This window comes from Pholis gunnellus (genome assembly GCF_910591455.1).
Source record: "Pholis gunnellus genome assembly, chromosome: 11".
NCBI classification, from domain to species: Eukaryota; Metazoa; Chordata; class Actinopteri; order Perciformes; family Pholidae; genus Pholis; species Pholis gunnellus.
Genome location: NC_136538.1, coordinates 15,971,528 through 15,993,489, shown reverse-complemented (window position 1 = coordinate 15,993,489; position 21,962 = coordinate 15,971,528). Strand labels below are relative to the sequence as shown.

General features: G+C 39.2%; 1 protein-coding gene across 1 annotated transcript in view; it reads left to right on the top strand.

Moving 5' to 3' along the window:
• The window catches only part of LOC306703435 (VPS10 domain-containing receptor SorCS1-like), a gene marked incomplete at its 3' end in the record, with an annotated part of 41,941 nt that extends 24,006 nt beyond the window's left edge, over positions 1–17,935 (top strand). Inside the window, exons 9-27 of the mRNA XM_079169412.1 lie at positions 654–833; positions 3,289–3,435; positions 4,513–4,615; positions 4,878–4,954; positions 5,489–5,580; positions 5,736–5,843; positions 6,125–6,242; positions 6,372–6,505; positions 7,543–7,656; positions 8,286–8,457; positions 8,738–8,924; positions 9,482–9,615; positions 9,714–9,837; positions 10,629–10,741; positions 11,603–11,737; positions 14,224–14,323; positions 14,767–14,875; positions 15,873–16,027; positions 17,877–17,935. Of these exons, the coding sequence (XP_079025538.1) occupies positions 654–833; positions 3,289–3,435; positions 4,513–4,615; positions 4,878–4,954; positions 5,489–5,580; positions 5,736–5,843; positions 6,125–6,242; positions 6,372–6,505; positions 7,543–7,656; positions 8,286–8,457; positions 8,738–8,924; positions 9,482–9,615; positions 9,714–9,837; positions 10,629–10,741; positions 11,603–11,737; positions 14,224–14,323; positions 14,767–14,875; positions 15,873–16,027; positions 17,877–17,935 (2,361 nt within the window). The remainder of the gene's footprint in view (positions 1–653; positions 834–3,288; positions 3,436–4,512; positions 4,616–4,877; positions 4,955–5,488; positions 5,581–5,735; positions 5,844–6,124; positions 6,243–6,371; positions 6,506–7,542; positions 7,657–8,285; positions 8,458–8,737; positions 8,925–9,481; positions 9,616–9,713; positions 9,838–10,628; positions 10,742–11,602; positions 11,738–14,223; positions 14,324–14,766; positions 14,876–15,872; positions 16,028–17,876) is intronic.
• Between the last annotated feature and the right edge of the window lie 4,027 nt (positions 17,936–21,962).

Sequence of the window (21,962 nt, the reverse complement as noted above, 5' to 3'; positions counted from 1 at the left end):
TTCCCCCACATTATTCTCCTCCAGTTCTACATAATTACATCTTTAGATCATGCTTTTATTTAAGACCCATGCATAGATTTTAATGAGTTTCCCTCTCGTCTGTATCAACAGATATTTGCTTGAAAAAAAATGAATGTGGAGTTGCACAGTTTCCCCACAACTCTAAAGGAACTTTTTGAAGCAGAAAGGTCAATTTGCATTTGCACAACAACATTGTTCTGCACTGAATCCCATTTGCTAAAAGCACAGCAGGGTTGCTCAGTGGTTTGAGAGACCATGTCACAACAGGAGAGATGCCTGCAGTGTTGTTTCGATCAGTTTGTCCGTCCATCCATCCAACCATGGATGTGTCAAAATTCCCTTGAGCAGGAAACGCATCCACTACCTCACCTCACTCTGGAGAAGGGATCCAGTAAAATTAAATGGAGCCTGTCTTGATTTTTAGTGCATGGCATGAAACTGAGGTCTAATCGCTGCTGATCCGGACTAAATGATGTCAAGAAGTGACGAATCGCTAGCTTGCTGCTTGAGCTCTGTGGCCACTCTGCACACACTGAAATGCAGATTCACACTTTTTTGTTGAGAGAACTCATTTGAGTCAGTTCTTAAAACCCTATAGGCATCTGCAGTACTCATGAATTTCACATGTTTAGGACTTGCAGATAATCAGCACAGATGACAACCAGGTGGTGGCAGCGATTCAGGACTGGCACCAGAATGACTCCTACAACCTGTACATGTCTGAGTCCAGAGGGCTGCTATTCACCTTGATGCTGGAGAACGCTGTGAGCAGTGGAGGACCGGAGGGCAACATCATGATAGACCTCTATGAGGTAGGCAGCGACAGTGCTGTCGGGCGGTGCTGTCATCCTTTACATGTTTTTATTCTATTCAGGCGCGCTGAACCAACTCAAATCACCGGCCTGGGTTTATAACTGCTGCAGTTTATAAGGCGTGTTCATTTATGTTTACTACTAAAACAATCAGCTACATGATAACTTGTACAATTATACATGGAAATGATTTTCGATTAAGCAATACCTTAAACTTTTTTGTGCAATTGTACACTCATGCCTTTATATTCTGTATGTTCCAATGCTGCTCATACTTGGATTACTCTTTACATTAATTAGCACTGAAATGATGTCAATCGAATGACGGAAAATCCATCAGCAACTTTAAATCTCTTAGCAAAAAAAAAGGCCAAACATTTGACAGGTTCTCAGATTTGCTGCTCAAAGTTGAGGAGTTGCTGTTTCATCTATTTTGTATCATTGCAAATTCATTACAGTCATTTAGCAGACGCAATTTTGGGGTTAAGTGTCTTGCTCAAGGACACATCAACATGCGACTGGTGGAGCCTGAACCGGCGATCGAACCGCCCATCCTCTGATTGAAAGACGGCCCTGCGATCCACTTCGCCACCGTCGCCCATTATCTGACTTCATTTTCTCAGTTTTTTAACTATTGGCTAGACAAGAGTAGGGCTGCACCCAACGATTATTTTCATTCAAACTGTTTTTTGATTAATTGTTAATTTTTTAGGTCATTACAATGTCGGTAGTTGTTCCTTGTAATTTCCTAGAGCCGAAGGTGATGTATCAGATGCAGTTAACAATAATGTTAAGAAAAGGACAAGCAGGACATTGTCACATTTGAGAAGCTGGGATATTTTTAGTCACTTAAACTAGTTGCTAATTAATTTTCTCTCGACTGTTGCAGGTCGAAACAAGAGAAGAGCTCCCTTTTTTATTTTTAGTAATTCATTTTCACAAGGTTCTTAATAAATGATTAATCAGAAAAATATTGAACAGATTCATAAATAATGAGATTAATACTTGGTTGTACACTTTAGTCATGAATCCACTCACATTCACATGCAATTTAGAATATCTAATCCACCTAACTTTCATTTATTTAACCATAAGAGGGAACAGGAAACTGTGAATAAGATCACCATACAAATTGAAATTCCTGGTTTGGGGGCTTGAGCAGTAACAAGAGACTCTGAGAAGTAAAGAACCAACAGTCAGACTAAAACTTTGCTTGAAGTTAATCTTGATTTTCTGCCGTGCTTTTCTTTAAGTGTACCCTGCGCTGTGATGGATGTCCTCACCATAATGGAACAGATGTTGGTACATTGCATTGAGTGCCTCTCTCATGTCTCTGCCCACTTTGATCTTACTTTTAATGTGACATTTGGACACAAAAAAAACATTTAGCCGGTTGAGTCTTCAAGTAGGGAACCATCTGTACAGAAGTTTAAGAAACACTAGTGTCATGTAAAGCCCATAGTCACAATTCAGGGAAAACAGCAGCTTTAACCTGTGCCCTGAATATGTTATATCTGTGTTGACAGATGTGCTATGAAGTTTGCAGTGGCTGCACATGTATGCATCACTTTAGATTATCCTCATCTGCAGCCAGAAGTAAAAGCATCACATTGTTACAAAAACACACCTAAGATAGCCGTCAGCATTGGTTACTCTCACTGCTCACTGACCTCCACAGACATTGTATGTGCAATTTTTAATATGAAGATATTATCAGCTAGGGCAGAGAAACGGGATCGAAGTAGAAGTGTCTGCCGAAAGAGGTTGGACGTCGAGGATTTGCTGCCTTTTTCTGTCCAGAGCACTCAGCACACTGGGAATTGAAGGAAAAAAAAGAAGAGGACGGCCATTTGAGAGACCACCAGCACAGCAGAAAGAGCCTCTACATGGCTATGGCTGAAAAGAGAACACCCCTGGGTGGGAAGTGGTTAGTTGTTGCCAGCTGGACACAAGCAGGGGTCTGATCAGCCTCTGCTGGGTTGAATGGGGGGAGGGAGCATGTTGTTGAAAGAACCCGGGAACACCTGATGATCCCAGGAACTTCACTGATGATGTGTGCAGCATTTTCAGAACGTTTACTTTTGTAACTCACCTTTGTCCAGAAATATTTAGTATGACTAGTGGAAGATATGAAATGGTGATTCTTTCTGTGACAAAGATGTGTGCTCTTTAAATGGAAGAGAAATGTGAATAGCCACGCATGAGAGTCTGCATCTATGTGCACAGAAGAAGAAATATCTCAGGGCTGTGCCATATGTTGTTTTGATTCAGCAGAGTCCTACAGATGGTCCAAAATAGTGCTCCCTGTCAGAAAAACTATCACTTTAAGACATCTTTTCCTCTCCGAACTAGGCCTTCAGCTTTACTTAAGTCTGAATAATTTACGGTTATTTTTTTTTTCCCCTCCCTTTTTTGTTATTTTCCCCCCGCTGCTCTCCGTCTCTCATGTTCGCAGGTTGCCGGGATTAAAGGGGTGTTCCTGTCAAATAAAGTTGTTGAGAACCAAGTGAAAACTTATATCACATACAACAAGGGGAGAGACTGGCGTCTTCTTCAGGCTCCAACAACCGATCTCCAGGGAAACAAGGTCTATTGTGAACAAGTAAGTGGGCCACTGACAAGAGATAGATTTGGTTATTTGGATTTCCATTATCTTCTAAAAGTATATATACAATGGATGAATAATGATCTATCTATATATGTATGTGTGTGTGTGTGTATATATATATTTATATATATATATAAATATATATATATATATGTTTTTAATTCATCTTTTTTTGGGGGAATCAAAACATTTAATAAATGAGCATTGTTCTATTGTTATGGTATTATTTCACCTTGTGAGTCAGTGAGTGTCATCATGGGCAAATGTGGTCCTGGAGACACCTGCTGTAGCAGAACTATACCACAGAAGCAGTTCTGAGGACTTTGGCATGTGTTTGTGTGTGGTCTGAGCAAAGTGCCAGATGGAGAGGGGTAGGAAGTGGGAATGGACCATTAGTTAAACTTTTTTTGAAGTAATTTTAAAGACAGCTTTTCATGGCAGAAATTTAAAAAAAAAGCTTTACATTATCACATGGTGACAGGAGAAGACAATACTAAAATAGATGGTGTAGAAAGTAGGAAACACTTCTAATAATTAATGGAAGCACACACAAAGTGGGGTAGACCCAGCCAACAAATCAAACCACTTTTAGCCCAATAAAGGTCCCTCAAGTAATTCCATCATCCAGACAGCCTCTTACTGTACTCTTATTGGATTGTATTTTAGCCATAATAATACCAACCGTGATAACTGAAAATACACATTTTGATAAATTGTGATGTTAAAGGGATCCTTCCATATTGAGCTTCCTGCATAAATGATTTGTAGTCAGTTGTATCTGTGGAGACGTGGTAGTGTATGATTATATTTAATGTTTTGTGTTGGGAAAACTTTTTACTTCTTCAACACATTCTGACAAACTGTTTTTCATGTTCAAATTCCGTTTCCCAGATTTCTGCGCCATAAGATTAAAAAATTCATGTTTATTGTTGAATATTTAAGAGATAATTAATTAATAATAAATAAAGTTATCATGCAGTTATCATGAAATGTGAACCAGGTCTATATCAAGCCTTTCAATTTCACATTTTCACTTGAGAAAACTAATCTCCTTGTGTTTGTGCTTTGCAGCCTTACTGTTCATTACATCTACACCTTCATGTGTCAGAGAATCCTTACACCTCGGGAAACATTGTCAGCAAAGACTCAGCTCCAGGAATTATAATAGCGTCAGGTGAGGAGATTATTTGATTTGAACAACCATCTGTTGTTTACTCTTAATGATGGTCCTCGATTGTGTCTCTCAGTCAATTCTGTCCTTTAGTTCAGTTCCCTACTTTTTCAAACTGAAATGAAATCAATCTTTCCTGCATATCTTCTCCATGTTACATCAGTGCAAAGAATAGCAAAAACATTTTTGTTTTGTCTGAATAAATGTTGAAATAGAAAAAAAGCAACTGTACTGAAAATAGTGCTATCGTACCTTTTGTATTCAGGTGTGGTTGGACCTGAGCTGACCAGTAATAATGTCAGTATTTTCATCACATCTGATGCTGGAAACAGCTGGAGAGAGGTACAGTATGATAACTGTCAGACTGGTCCCTAAACAATAGCTGCGTTTCTCCAACAATAGTTTTTGTACATTACTTTGCTGAATTTTTTTAAAAGCTTATTTGATTTGAACTTTCCCCTGAACTTTCCTTCAGTATAATGTAAAACAAAAGGAAAAAAATATGACTTTAGTCAGGCATTAGCCAATTTAAGAACAGGAATGTGACTGAGCTTTCAGTGCCAACTTTCAGCTCTCGCTGTTCAGTTCTCGGTGAAGAAATAAAGAATTGAGGTTTGACACCCAGCCTTGTGAAGAAGTGTGCATCTCTGATCTGTAAAACGAATAAACCAAAAGGAGCCTACAGAGGCAAGAGAGCAACACTTGCTTGAAGCTTTAGTCACACAGCTGAGACCCTTGTGTTAAGAACAGTTGTGGTTTCTACTTATTTAGTGTGTAGGTGTAAGTATGCATGTCCCTTATGTCGTCATTGGTGCACACTTTGTGTAGACTCCATTTTTCTCTGGTGTGATCAAACGAAGCTGGTTGTGTCTGCAGGTTTTTCAGGAAGAGTACAGCGTGTTTTTCCTGAATCAAGGAGGATCTCTGGTGGCCATCCGACACACACCTCTGCCAATTAGACACATTTGGTAAGGCTCTCCAAGGGTGTACCCAATCTTTTTAGAGACTATACTCGATCTTCAAACAAGGAGTGAGGCTGCTTTTCTGCTAAGGATTGTCGTACTGAATTCAACTCTATTCGTGGCTAGTCTGTCTGTGATCCAACCATTGTTCTCTCCCTCAGGCTGAGTTTTGATGAGGGCAGAAACTGGGACAAATACAGCTTCACCTCCTCTCCGCTCTATGTTGATGGGGTGCTGGGAGAGCCTGGAGAGGACACCCTCATAATGACGTAAGATACGAAGGAATCAAAAGGAGCTCCTGTGTTTTTAGTTTAATTATTGCTCTGAGTAATTATATATTACCCCAATAAAACGTTAGAAGTGTACATCTAAGTCTATTCAATGTGATTTTGAAAGGGTTTCATGAGCCCTAGATGTTTCTCAACCCACAGAGGAATATGGATTAAAGTCGGTGCATTAAAATTCCCAAATGTTTAGTTAGTTTTTCTTATTTTAATCTGCCCCATATATACCAAATGTTTTGACCATGTATTATGGCTTCTTTGTGCAGAATATTCGGTCATTTCAGTCATCGATCTGAGTGGCAACTTGTCAAAACTGACTTCCGGTCCATTTTTCAACAACGATGCACATCCGAAGATTACATGACATGGCAGTTACACAATGAGGTAAGCTGCCACTCGCTGATCAAACCCAAGTGAATCTCTTTGATTCAGTCACACAATAAAAGCAAGATGGTAGAGAGAAAAAAAGGATAAAGGACCTCAGAAATGTTTATGATGCATTATTCATCACAGGGCGAAGGGTGCATCATGGGAATGAAGAGAATCTTCCAAAAACCAAAAGCAAACGTTCGATGTGTCAAGGCCAGAAATCAGTACATTTCCCAGATGTCAGATTCCTGCCCATGCACAGAGGCAGATTTTGAGTGGTGAGTTCCCTGCTCTGCAGCTACTCTTTTCATTTCATTAAATCCAATACAAAACCTTTTATCAATCTCCGGAGGCAGAATCTGTGAAGCAAACCTAAGGCACAACACGAGGAGTGTTTGAAGAGTTATAGCTCATGATTTAGAGGTTGTTATTCTTATTTCTGTTATCTTTCTATCGACTTAGGGTGTTAGTTAGTATATGATTTTAAAATATGGCACAAGTTGTTTTAACTCTTAATTATGAATAAGCTTTATAAACGATTGTGGTTGTAGTCAATACTCCAATATAAATTAAAAACCAACAAACTGGGGTTTAATGTAGATCTGTGATCACGCATTACATCAAACAAAACTTAACATGTGTTAAACAATTTAATAAACAACAATTAGCATGAATTGATTGATTTGGACATCATTTTATAAAACAGTTATGATCATATCATCATAACCGATCATAACAGAAAATTACTGAAAATATTGAAGCTCAGCCCCAACAGTCAAATATGTGATAGTAGTTAATTCCTGCATCTTACTACTTATATCAAGTGCACTTGAAAAGGTTTGAATCATGAATACAGCGAATGCCTCACTCGAGAGTCTATTATTTTATACTTCTGTATGTCTAACAACTTGACTTTGTCTCTTGTTGTTTTTGTTTTATCGCTCTGATCTCACTGGTGCTAAATGAACAGCTCCTACTACTAAATTAAATAAGCTTTACACCACTTTATTACAAGGTTTATTAAACTTTCATGATCATGATGAAATAAAATCTGACAGATCCCTCTGACTTTCTCGAGGTATAATTATACTTTGTTGAAACACGCACAACTCTTTTTCTGCCTTTTAGAAGTGCGATACATAAAACATCAGTTTTCTCAAGCCGAGAACAATTCTATTCCCAGTAGACATGTACTTATTGTGTATGACTCTACTTGAGCTGAGTAATTATATCTTATATTTTAAATGAATGATAACTAATCCGGATAATTCCTAAGTGTTTCTTTTTCTTTACCTGTTGTTCCAACGTGAAACAGCGACTATGGGTTCGAGAGGCAGATTGACGGGAGCTGCGCTCCGGCTTTCTGGTTCGTTCCTACAGCAACTTCCAGAGACTGCATCACAGGGGACAGCTTCCTCAACACCACAGGGTACAACAGATTCCTTTGTGGTGACACGAGCAACGGGAGCACTCGGTGTCAAAATGTCTCCGGTTACATTCAAGCTCAACTTTCTTTAAAATCACCTGCTACTCTGTGTGAAAATGTTTGGGCCTTAAACGCTATCCGAGAAAGTATTCTTAACATTCGGAACAGACGGAGGAAGGAGAATTGGAGGAAAATCAAAACACAAATAGGATTACAAAGTGGTGTAGCGCACTACCAGCCACAACATGCCAACAGCACCTGAACCCACGTGCTGCAATTTAAAGTTCAAAAACGTATTCGCAAGCCAGTAGATAATTCAAAATAGCTCAAATTAAAGGATAAATAGTTGAAACATCAACATTTTCGTAATAGTTATGTTTTGTATAATAAAAATATGTTCTTTTTTATACAGTTAATAGTGTTAAATAACATCCATTGCAAACGGATGGCTGTTGTTCCAAAAAGCTAATTGAGCTCATCTATGGGGGTATGGTAGACAAAAACAGCTTTGGAACCACTGTTGTATATCTCTAATGAATGAATAACACCCTGTGTGTGCATGTGTTGTACGTCTGCCTTTACACTCATGTGGTGCTCATCTGTGTCTTTTCGGGGTCTTTAATGAATTCCAGATATCGCCGGGCTTTGTCTAACAACTGCACTGATGGAACACTGTTGAAGTACAGCCCCAGGCGACAAAAGTGTCCTCGTCAGGCCCCCAGGGGCCTCCAGCTCTTCACCAGTGAGGGAACACTGGTAGCAACCCTGGAGAGGAATGTCACTTTCTTGGTCTTTCTGGAAGAGGTGCTGATTTTCACTTTATCAAAGCAAACAGTAGTGTGTATTACAGGGTGATACTTGTAGGCCTCATGCTTTTCTGTAGCGTCGTATTGCATCTGTATATTGAGATGCTGTCAGAGAGGCTAAAGCACCAGCGTGTCCAATACTATGCAGTGACATGATTTACCACTTGACCGCTTTCTTGTAGATATTATGGAAAATGCGCTCTGTTACGTGTTGGCGAGGACACTGAAACAACAAGAGACTACAGTGTGAGTGACCGCATCGTGTTTTCTTTTTGAAGGGTCTCGGCTCCATGACAAGTATAACGATGGACTTTGGCGACGGCACAGCGATATCGTACGTTAACATAAGCTCCATCGATGACGGGGTCAAGCACATCTACAGTAAAGTTGGCATCTACCAAGTTTCTGCTACAGCAACCAACACTCTGGGCTTTGATAGGGTGCTACTCTATCTCCATGTCTCCTGTGAGTTAAATCATTTATTTCATTTAAAAGTGGCTTCTAGAACATAAGCAATTATTGGACTATTCTTCCATTGATTTTGGAATTTGAACACGAGCCCTTTTTCCTCCAGAATAGTCTTTGTCCGCATTATTTTAATCAATTGCGCAATATCCCATTGACTTTATCACCTGTGACTTCAAATGTGGCTCCTCAAAGCGAGACTACATCCAAAATCTCCATCCAAAGTTTTGAGGATCACTCTTCACACTGTATGCGTGAAAGACGGCAGTTTGTTGTCTCCTTTAAAAGAGAAGAGCACCTGTGGTCAGTTTTAGTTCAGCTCATTGCAATGGTTGACATCTAAACATCCACAAACACTTGTGAAAATACTCCCGTAGTGCAATCATCTTCTCCACTGTCTATCTACCATATAAGCTCAGTGTGTTCCAGGCACACTGTCATTGCTGTGCCCAAAATATGGCTAAAAACATGGCTTCTGCTGGAATTTTGAGTATCCTGTTATGAGCCACATTTTCACAAAATATTTTAATTATAGTGTTCATGTTTTCTCTCTAAAGGTCAACTTGAACAGGTCCAGCTCTCGGCTCCTTCAGTGGTCGTCAAGAACAAAGCAGTAAACCTCACGACAGTGTTGCGCCCCAGCACTGTGGGAACAGTCAGCTATTACTGGTGGTTTGATAACAAAACAGAGGTCAGCTTTACTTTCTTATCCTCGTCCTGTTTACTGAATGACATGATAGAGTCACAAGTCACAGTACATCTCTCTCTCTCTGTCTCTTTGCCTTCTAGCCTGTTGTGACTCTGGACGGAGCGATGTCCTTCACTTTCTCCAAGGAGGGAAGTCACACCGTCACTGTTCAGGCTTCAGTTGGCAACACTGTCCATCAGGACCAAATGACTGTGGCTGTTTATGGTAAACGCAATACACACAGAGAGCCTCTAAATATAATTATAAATTAAAAACTATGGGGTCAATTTTGTGTCTTCATATTGAGAGGGAGTCAAGGAAAGTTTTGAAAGTTGTTTTTTTCCGGAGCTTTCTTGGCATTCATCAGTAGATGGTTGGGTTACTTGTCATGGTGTCACATGACCTGAAAGTATGGAATTTGGTGGTTGTGTGTGGCGCGAACTCCAAATCACTGATTAAGGCCATGAGATGTGGCTGAAAGCTCAAGTATGTGGACCTTTCCAAAGTCAAGAATGAACCTTCAAAGTCAACATTGAGGCATTTTTGGATTGTTTATTTATTAATTCCTTAATATTTTGAGTGTGGCTTGTGAAATTACAAACCAATAACTCACACCTACATTTGTATGTAAAATGTATTATAAACATTATTTTACTTTCTTTTTCTCTTTATTATAGACATATCCCACAACATATGTAATCTTAGACCAACACATCGATTATCTTATTCAAGAATTACATCTACATTGAACCATCAAAAAAAAAGCACATACAACATGGACAAAGTGAGTGTGACAAAGGGAATTCTTAAGTGTGTAGTACCAAAAATATATGCAGACACACACACACACACACACACGCACACACACACAAAGTTAATTATAACCATTACTTTTTCCAATAATCAAAATTCATATGAAAATGTATAAATTCAGAGTCTCCTCTTAAAAAGAACATATATAAAACATACATAAATATATGTATCCTAGGTCTGAATTTTATTCTATCTCATTTCAGATTATTTTCGGTCACACGTTTTGGGCTTTTCTTCTAATTTGGACGAGCTGAACCCCGGGGTGTCTGAGTGGAGAGAGGACATCAGCCGAGTGGTGAAGAGCAACATGGTTCAGGTCAGTTTTTCAGCTGCGATCTTTTATTATAAAGACCGCGACGCAATCAGGAATTAATTGAACTCCTTATTCAGATTTTGCCAATATGCAGCTTTGCACTCACCTGGAGGGAGTAAGTCAAGTCTAATAAACCCAATGGCATTTCCATTCTTGGTTATGCTGCATTTGTAATGTATGCATGTGGTCTTGTCAAGTGTTGCACTCTGCTAACCACAGTGTCTTCAACCTCAATTGCTGTCTAATAGTAATGTTAACCTCTACACACTGATCTTCTGAGCTTCACCTGAAATCATTATTACCAGTACAACCTTCCAACTGAACTTGTTAAAAACAGGGCAGTAAAAGCCATTTCCATTTGCTCTCTAAAGAGCGGAATGCCAGTGCCTTGAGAGAACAACCAAAACCTCAAGTAAAGAGAACTTAACTGTGGTTAAGTGCATCCGGTTTCCCCTCTCAGACATTGTGGGGATGTCAAAAAAGCAGCAGGTTATGTAAAAGACCTGGATACTGAGGTCTATATATATCCTACAGTAGCCCTCAGTATGAAACATTCACTTTGACCTTCTGTCTTGTCAGATATTACCATGGTTTACACTAGGAAGCTGACAGGAGACCTCTGGTTACGGCATAAATGCACTAAAAGCCCTGGCCTTTACCAAAGACTGTCAAATTGAGCTTTCATGTTTCAGTTGATCCGTGCATTATATCTTGACAGTGACTGGTACTTAGGCAAATGATATGTGAAGCAGTGAGCCAGGAGAATCTTCTCATTAATACAGAACCAAAGCAGAGCATATCACTCCAAACACTGTCAATTAAAAAAACCCTTTTTTTAATGATGTTTTGTTGTTATCATTAAAGGTCACAGGAATAAACGAGGAGCAGCTCCTGGTCACGGTGCTCCCAGGTTTACCAACAACAGCAGAGATCTTCATCGTTCCTGAAAAGAAGCCAAGAGACGGGGGCATGGATGAAAAGTGGGCGCACCTGGATCAGGTACTGTCTCATCAAATTGTTTTAATGGCCCTCTGCAGATGTTCACGACAATGCGGTTTTCTGTGATAATTAAAACCGCTCAAAAGTAAGCGGAGGAAGTCTAGAGAGGATATGCCCGGAGGATACGTCCTCTCCATTTAGAGTGCCGTACAACGCTATTGAGTGATCAGCTTGAGCTATATTGCTGTATTAAAGTGTATTATTGTTTGGACATGTCTTTCACCAGAAGGTTACATCAATATTTGTACAGAAGCATGGTCTTCTAGTGAGATGTTAAAAATACACGTTATAGGCACTTGTACATGTAAAATAACATCCTGGTATGATGTGATAAATGAGTCATCAACCTCTATTCATCATGTGGTTTGTAAACTTGCCAATCTGAAAAAGTTGATTTCAATTATGGTCGTCTAGCTTTCCCATATATTACAGCAATCATCCACAATTATCTCACTAATCACTGATTATTCTCCAGCTCTGCTATGAGGTGTTTTTACATTTTACATGCTGAACATTTGAAGCCTTCCAGGCAGCGTTTGGTTGGTACTTGAAACTTGTTTTTCCTTGAGGCAATACATCACAATGAGCATCATGTCCACATTTATTTTTGTCAAAGTTACATTATTGTTGCATGGTAACACAGTTTTAAGTGCTTTGGAAAGTCTGCACTCCTGCACAATGCGACAATAAGGGTAAGTTTGACAAAAATAAATGCGGACATGATGCTCATTGTGATGGATTACTGAAGTCAGCCAAGTTTAAAAGTCTCTGCAAATGTATGTTGATACCATGGTGAAATGATTGGACACCCTGGCTACATGGTACTGTAGGAAAAATGCTATGTTATTCTTTGGAAAAGGTCAGCAGTAATGAGGAGTGAAGATTTTTTGTAGTAATTGGGGGTAAAGCAATAAACTGGTGTGGTTCATTAAGCGACAACACACACAAAGAACAAGAGGAATATGTTTCGTTATTAGCATGCAGGCACATAGGACCCATCTCCTCTCATATAGCTCCGTAAGACATCCTCCTCATTTAGTTTTTCAGTAAACCCCTTTGATTCCCTGCGATTCCCACACACACACACACACACACACACACTCACTTTGTTTTGCAATCCCTCCTAAAGAGTAATGCATAATGTCAACACTAGAGGGCAATGTCTTCCCGTGTAAAGGGACTAAAACGGCATCCATCAGAGCACTGAAATATTACTTACAAAGCATCTCGGTACATATTGTAGACTCACTGCCACCTTTTAGAAGTTTGGAGGCTTTCTTTAAACTTGTGATGATAACAACAAAACCATAATCAAGTCCCGATGCTTCATGGTTGTTATTATTTTTCCTACGGCAAAATAAGATTCTTCAAAACTAATCTCTCAACGTGTTTTTAGAAAGCTATCAAATATGTAAACAAAACAATAAAACAGCGCTGCTTTTTTAAGCACCAGCTAAACTAAAGCTAATGTATTCATCATAAGGGATAGGACCTCAATGTATCACAAGTAAACATAATTTTGCTGGCTCACAGTCAGTCTTGAACTAAGTTAATAGATATTTAATTACATTGATGCATCATATAATTGGCAGCATCGAGAAAGGAGACAAACTAGGGCAGGCGGCCTGGATTGGGAATTAAAGAGATGTATTTATCTAAAGCCTGTCTGATTACCTGGCAGAAGCTCACAGACAATAGGGTAATAAATCTTCAGTTCACCGCTCTCATCTCGAGTGAATGACTTGCAACGTGGATGCATTAAGTGAGCGTGTGCCCACACCCACACACATGCATGTGGTGAGTGCATGTGTGGTGCAGCTTATTAAAATGTGTAATAGATTTACTGACCCTGATATGCCACTAGAACAAAAAGTAATTATTCATACTGTGTAGAGCAGTCTAATTTTAACCAGTGGAAAGATTTTAGAAAGAGCAAGATGGAATTAGTGAGGCATGGCTAAGGACTCAAATGGGCTCTGGGAAGGCATTTTGGTCTCCTGTTAAATGATTGCTTCATCTAGGTGTGAAGGCAGGGGAACGTGAGGCACTTCAGGGAGAAAAATTAAAACAACAATTTTCTGATATTAGAACATACTTTGATTTCCAATAGCTTTGCCTCGCTGAACTTTCAATCACTAAATTGTATCTTCTGGAAATACTGAACAAAAAACAGGCAAGAAATTAGTTTTTGATCAAAATAGCAACACATTTTCTTTTTAAAATGTCACTGCCACACCAATCGGGCCGCCGCCCTTTTACCTGATGGAGTTTCCGTTGCCATTCAAATTCTGCCGGGTTTCAGTGCAGCAGGTTTGGTTTTCCGTGTCATATCAACGTTTGCTCCTCTTTAGAAGGGAGCAAACATTCTGATTCATAATTCAGGCTGTTAGATGAAATGACTGTGGTTGAAATATTGATGACTGTGGAATATTGCTGTGCAGCCGCTGCTAACTGAGTCTTCTCTGCTCCACCACTCCTCCTCATAGCTTTCTCAGGTTCTGCTAAGTGCTTTGAACCAAGACCTCATCCAGTTCACACTCAAACCGGGGGTGCAGGTGAACGTGTACGCCACGCAGCTGTCTCCAGGTGAGTCTGCTGCCTCAGCCACACGCCAACCCGAACAAATGGAACTCTGATCCTTTTTTAGGAGAGAGTCGCATTTCAGGCGGTTGTCAGGCCAGACTTTGTGCCTTCAAGGTGAAGATAACTAGTAAATCTGCAGGTTTTGAAATGTAGTGTTTTAATTGTATTATTGGTGTATTGTTTGTTTTTAATATATATATAAACTCCCCGGAGAGCAGTATTGATAGTGAAGGGATTATCCTGGATAACGTATACTAAGGAGAGAAAGACAAAGAGTTGATGGGATAAAAGCTCTCTCAGTCACTCGGTTATTTGTCAGCATAATAAGACAGCCGTGATCTCCATTGTTGTATAATTTATATTCATATGAAATTAAAAAAATGCATTTATCTTCAGTTGGCCTGCATGTGCACTCAATTTTTCTGTCATCTGTTTCTCCCTCAAAGCTCCTCTTGTGGACAGCAGTGATAGTGGCCACAGTGGAACTGCTGTCATCATGCTCGTGTCAGTCGTACTGATGGGCTTGGCTGTCTTTGTAATATATAAATTTAAAAGGTACAGTATGCTGGATAGAATATATTTGAATATATCAATCCTCAGATTTTCAGGAGCAGATATGCATGATAAAATAGATTATTGTTGTTTGTGTGTTTGCATAACGACCCTCTTCGGAGTCGGCCCCATTAACTACAAGCATGCATCGCACTCCTAACTCCTAAAACTTTCCAGAAGTATTCAGACTCCATATATCTCTGAGTTATGGACACACAATAATAGCTTGAGGAATAAGACAATTCCCCTCTGTCTCAATCTACAGAATATTACAGGGAATGACAGTCTAATCAATTCCCACAGAGTGCTGAATGGCTGTCAGAGGCCTGCAGTTATCAATATTCATCTATCTGACAATGTGAGGGTTGACCTTTCGGAAATGCTAAACACAGCCATCCAAGGTGAGGCATCCTCTGCAGAAAGGCAGGAAAGGTTGAGGAGATAAGCCCTGAGACAACATATATTATACAGTGAGGGACATACAGTAAATAGCATCCTCTGCTGCAGGTAATCCCATGCCAATCATAAAGGAATGGTTTAGTTCCTCTGTAGTTTGCAGGACCTTACTCATTATGAAGTAAAACATTACTTAACTTTCACTTTCAAGATCTTAATTACAACATTAAGAAATCAACTTTTAGTTTCTAAAGCTGCCTCAAATGTCACCTCTCCAGCTGCGGCACAAAATCACAAGGGGAGACTCTGAAATTAGAAATGCAAGATGTTAGTTTTAAGTGGAATTGTGGGTGCATCTGAGGGGATGAAAAATTGATTGAAAATGGAGGTGAACAATATGAAAGTGAAAGAGCAATGCCCAGTGGAATGTGAAATGCCCTAGTTTCCAGCTTTCAAGCAATCCTCTCCCATCCTTAACAGTTAAAAATAGTGTGTGACACATTATGCTTAGTGAAAGCATTAGTGAAACAGACCTGATGGCAGGTTTCCATTAGCTTGCCTTTTTTTAAATCTTTTTTTTTCCCCTCCACTGCATGACCTACAGGAAGATCCCGGGCATCAACACATACACAGCAGAGCAGCCTGACAAAGAACAAGAGGTCATCCCGACAGTGACCTCCATAGACGTCCCAAACCCTGAGGGGGACAAGCTGACCTCACTGGATCATGTGGATGTACAGTTGGACTCAAAAGGCAGAGGTAATTATGTTTCTCCCTTTAAGCTACAGCTATTCCTCACGAATATACAAGGTTCTTTTCTCGTTGTTATTTTCAGATTTTTTATGTTGGACAATGAGGGTCTATTCTTGATGAAGTGTTTTATTCTATCACTTGTCAAAGTAGGTGTTCGGTCTGTGGTATATTGCACTTAAAAATAAGTTCAGGTTATCACCACCTGCTTTGCTCTCAATGCAACAAATGTTGTGTTTGTGTGTACTGGTCATAAAGACTGCAGAACTACTTAAAAGGTAAATTCATCCTAATGACAAAAAGACATTTTCTTTAGTGGTAGTGGTTATATTTGCCAAGAGATATGCAACTATTTTATTAGTATAAAGTCGTTCCTTTAAAACCTGTTCACAGTGACACATAATGAGTAAAGCCGTAAACGGTGACATTACACTTCCATCACTTCAGTTGAAGCCCATATTGTTTGCGTGACAAATACAAGGATGCTATTCCTGTTCCGCTGCATGTCCTAGACACTTTTCTTGCTAATTGGCAGAAACAGTAATACACTGTGTTTGGAAATGTAGTTGTTATTCTTGTTGATTAATACAAAAGACTTTGAATTAGCTATTCACATACGAAATATCTATGTCAGCCAGTTACTTGGAGAAAATAGATGAGGAAAAAAAACAACCTTTAACCAGGATGAACTTTAAGCTTGAAGCTTTTCTTTGCGCTGCTATTTAATGCTCAACTTGTTTTACACATGAATATATATTGTTTGAGATTACGTAGAAGTACATATAATGTTAGACTTGTTAGAACTGATGAGTTTCTTTTTGCTTTGTGTATGATTTAATCAGTAGTTATGTTTGAATCCATGTAGGATGCTCCAAATGTTTGGCATGACAAAGAAATAAAAAGCAAACTTCCTAGAAATGTGCAATCAATTGTGTATGTTCACTATTACTCTACCAGACCACATACTGCAGCATTCACTCCCATAAACCACTTACAGTTTGACTGAAAATGTGCATTACCTTACCAAAATTGCAACATCACATCCTTGTTTGGGGCAGTTTGATCAAACAGAAGGCTAATGTGACCGTACCTTAACCTGAACATTGTTTCTGAAAAGACTTGTTGCTGTTACATTTCTGAAATGTCATTATTTTAATGCTATGAGCCCCACAAACAACATGTAATTCACCCCCTTTGTTTTTGAGTTGTGGTATAAATCACAGAAACGGATATCCCACCACCAGAGTACATAAAACCAAAACAATTCAAACAGTTATAGTTATACATATAGTTACATATCACAAGGGTTAAGTGAGAAAATGTTTATTTGTTTTGTAAATTACAGTAGTACAGTAAATAAAGTTGTCAAAAATGTTGTATGTTAAAAACTGCACCGCCAAAGAGAAACAGTGGTCACAAGTTGAAGCTTACTGAAACGAAACCGATACATGATATTCGCTTATTGTTAAGTGCTGATGCTATTCCCCCTGCATTATCATACAGGAGTTACCAAGACACCATTATTATTATGTGCAGTATATTTATGTATTTGTCAGCCTGAGTTTGTCACAGCAAGGTATTAGTATTCACAGGTAAGTGAAGCACAATCCAGTGCAAGCTAAAGTGATGAGAATGTCTAGGTGAATTATTTGACCCAATAAAATAATTAGTGCATCAGGAAAGTAGCGGAGTGGTGAAAGCATTTTCATCAAGAAATATCTACGAGGTTCCAGTTGATTTACTTCTAAACAATCGACCCATCCAAGATAAATGTGTTTGCCTGCAAAAATACACCCGTATGCAAATCGATACATAAAATTCCTCCTCTGTGTCTTTCTTTTTTTTTCTCCCTTGTCAGGCTACCTGCCATCTCACACTGACATCAAGCTCCCTGATGAAGCGCCCCACGTGTTTTAATGTTGAGAGTCTATGACCAACTCGAAAGCAATACATCTTCTTTGGCAGTTACTTCCAGCAAGCTATGAAACCACGGTCACAATGAATGGTCTCGAGTGTTTTGCTACCCATGCATCGATGGACCAGTTCACACTGTGCTGCCTAATCCCTCTGAGGAGACTGTACAGATTTATACTTGCTTCTTGAAAAGGGACACTTTTTGACTGAAAATACTTGTATTTTTGCAAGGACATTGATCTTTTTATGTAAATAATGTACATCCATAATGGGAGAAGTAAAAGTTATTTGCCTCAGCTGGTTACAGCTGCGTCTGCCCAAATATGAAAATATCACACAGCTGGGCAGATGTGATGTATAATAATATCTCAAAATGTGTTCCTATTTCTGTTCTCTGGGCTTGTGTTTGTGAAGTTTATTTTAACTATGTGGAAATAGCTTATCTGATTAAGACAGTGAGGGAAGCAGATTCATTAAGCTCTCTGTGCAATCAGTAAATCTTATCACCAGATTCTCATCAAATGAAAGCTTGCAATATCCAGGAGATGAGGGAGGGCTCCTTGTCCCAGATCTGTGTATTCCATCAAGCCCGTCTCTTTGCCGCTCAAAATGTTATAAATGTCATAACAAAAATAACAACAGAAGATTAAAGGGGAAATATACTAGACTGGTACATACAGTAGGCGAGAAACTGAGCAATCCCTCCTGTGCAGGAGACTCAAAGAAGTAATTTTAGTGACAGTGGAATGGATGCTAACATGATTATTGTCAAACCTACTTTAGACAGATTATACACAAATTTCCAATCTAAATCATGCATATGGATTATTTGTGCAGCGGAAATCTTACATTTGATTGTTTTACAGTCAATTCGACTGTTAAACAACGCAATGACTTTTAAACTTGTGCTTCGTACATATTTGTTGCCCAGAGCATTTCTTGTACATTCTGGTTTCTATAAATAGAGCTAAATGTAAACCTTCAGAATAATTCCTGTGTTACCAAAAAAAAAGCTATGGTTACAGCCGCAAACACATACTGTGATGTAGTAAAAAAGTGCTAGATCTGTATTTTAATTAACTACTTATTTGTTCAAGATTCATTAGCCATTTGTTTGTCTGATGTACCACCATAAAGTTAAAAGACTTGAGCTCCTTGACACAGTTACAAAACATTTCTCATGTTTTTCTTTGAACTGAGCTCACTGTGAAGGTTACGGGAAGTATGGCGACACTACAACTACACATGTTCTCATTTTACACCTTTTTATTTATTCTGGACTGTTTATCTACCGCTATGTTACCAGCATCTCCACCTGGCATTTCCTCAGGAGCCTGCAGTCTGTTCTCGGTTTGCCCCCAAGGACTCAGCGCACAAAAGGCTGCGGATTTGTTCATCTCCTTCGCTGCAAGGGACACGGAGATAGAGAAGACGTATCTCCTGTCAACAAGGCTCAGCCTACGCACAGAGCTTTGGTCAGCTGCTGTCTCTTTGGGATAAGTACTGAAGTTCTTCTTCATCCAACTTTTCTTTTTAAGTGTTGTCAGCATCATATGTCAGTAAGACAAATTGACTGGAGGCTTCTCCATACTTCTTTCCTCCAATCCTGCGATTGAGCCTGAAGCATAAATAAACTCTTTCTCGTCATCAGGCGAACGCTGCCTCTCTACACCGATCATCAGAGAGTTTTTGTCGAGTCCCAATAATCAACCTGTGAATAGGACTGTAAACATATTTGCATGATGATTCCCCCCCCCCCCCCCTCTTTCAAGATGGTAAAAATATGTCTTAATTAGAAAAGAAAAATGTAATGTGAACTGCAGTATTTTCCGTTTCTCAAAGGCTGGACAGCTCATTCATTACAAGTGACTTGCTGTTCCTGTGTTTTTCATTTGATCTCGCAGAAGTAACCATGGTTGCAGAATAAAGCAGAAACTAAATTAATGCAGTGTGGCGGATTGTTGAACTCCTTTCCCCAAAGCATAAAGCACTTTATATTTTTCTGCTGTCTGTTCAAATCCATGTAGTTGAACTGCAGCATTTAGATGTGTTTGACCTTTGATTTAGTCCGTTTCATGAAGGGCGGAACTATGACTCAAACAGGTAAGTTTGATCGACGGGCACCCTCACTCCAATTTGTTGCTTTTTTCTGCTTTGTCTCTAACAAGTGTTGCTTAGCACACTCAACGTCTCAGTTCAGCCATTTGCATGATACAATAGGGCCGAGCAGGAGGACAATGAACAGCAGCAAGTAGCCTGGAGTGATTCTAATGGGCTAGTTCCTTGGCTCTCCCACTGTGCAACAAATTAATTATCCCCTCTCCAGGAAATCGACACACACAATCACGGAAGATTTTCCCAGAATGGGTTGCACCTTGAATGAGAAATGTCCCACAACAATAACCCCACAGCAATATTGTGTTAGCCACAGTGTGAAATTGATGAGCATGTTTCCTTCCATTGAGTGCTACATTAGTGTCTGGCTGCAGCGAATCATCCATTAGGGATTGTCACCGTTCAATTTGATTGTGCACCGCCGAACATCCCAGGGCAGTTAGAGAAAGGCCTTGGTGTTAATTCAGACTGAGAGCAGGACCGAGAATAAGACTCTCGGGGCGTTGATGACTGTTGGAGTGATGGAGATTGGTGTGCGATATGAAGCTGTTGAGGTGGCAAACAAAATGCAAAACAAAGGAACAAGGGCCTTGTTGTTGCATCTTTGTGCGTGAAGAATCACTTCAGCCAATCAGCCACACAGTTCTGTCCTCCAAACCTTTCCGTCTCTTTGCCATTTTAATGTGAAAGGCTTTTTTTTTTTTCTAAATCTGAGGACAGAGAATGAGCAATACTAACGGCAGTAGTTCTATACAAAATCGTCAGTCTCTCATCATTCGACTACTGCCTCAGTAATTGTTCCCATTAAATAGAAACCATCTGTAACTGGCAACTTGAGTGATAGAGGTAAAATGAAGCTCAGTCAAAGTGTCAGATTGGAATCTTCACATGGGTGTTATCCCACTTCTGCCCATTAAAGCTGACTTCAGAGCCTCTGAGGGATCATTAAAAGTGTAATGCTGAGACTGATGTGCTGGATGCTACAAGGCACCTGACTTTCAGATATCACGCGCTTCATGAATCTTGTTTTCAGGTCTTTGTCATGACAATGCAGACATTTCTCATTCACTGGCAGCCAAAAAGTCTGTCTTCGCATCCTTTCGCCAGGAGAAAAGAGTGTAAACTATATTATATTCTTACATCTTCCATTTCAACAGAAATGTTGGGTGCATGCATAATAGATACACATGATTCAATATAAAAATACATTTATTTTGAACAATTTAAAAATGGCAATTTGTTCACAGTAAGAAATATGATTCAAAACAAGACAATTTATATATCAGACAAAAATGAACAATATCATAGATCATGCACAACTTTTGGCAATTGCACAACTAGACTATTAGACAAGGTGTCAATTATTTGTTTAATGAAACTTTAAAACCAATAATGATTGTGTGTGTGTGTGTATATACATATACGTATACATATATATGTATACATACATCCATAAAGTACTTGCTCTCCCTAATATATTATATCTTTTATCACAGATTATTAGGGCATGCTACTGGAAAAAAAAATCAAACGAATAAAAAAAGAGGACGTACAGTTTGTTGTGAGACTGAAGTACATAGAAACATACTAACCTACTAACTGTTCAGTGAGTCGACCTTACATCAAAGTAGGATGGTGCTACTGTACATTCCTTTACATTCCTTCTCTCTCTATGTACAAGTTTACAATATTTCTACTTCTAAGGCCATACGTTCATGATCAAACATCACATTTTTCGTTGTGGACCATCATCTGACGAGTCATTTAAAGCACCATGTTAACTTACAAAGCAAAACCAACTACATATTCCTTTCCGATGTTCCTTTCTTATAAGCATTCACAACAGTCAGATTTTGACATTTTTAATATAAATATTCATTAGTGTATATTTACAACTCACAGACCTCTAGTTATC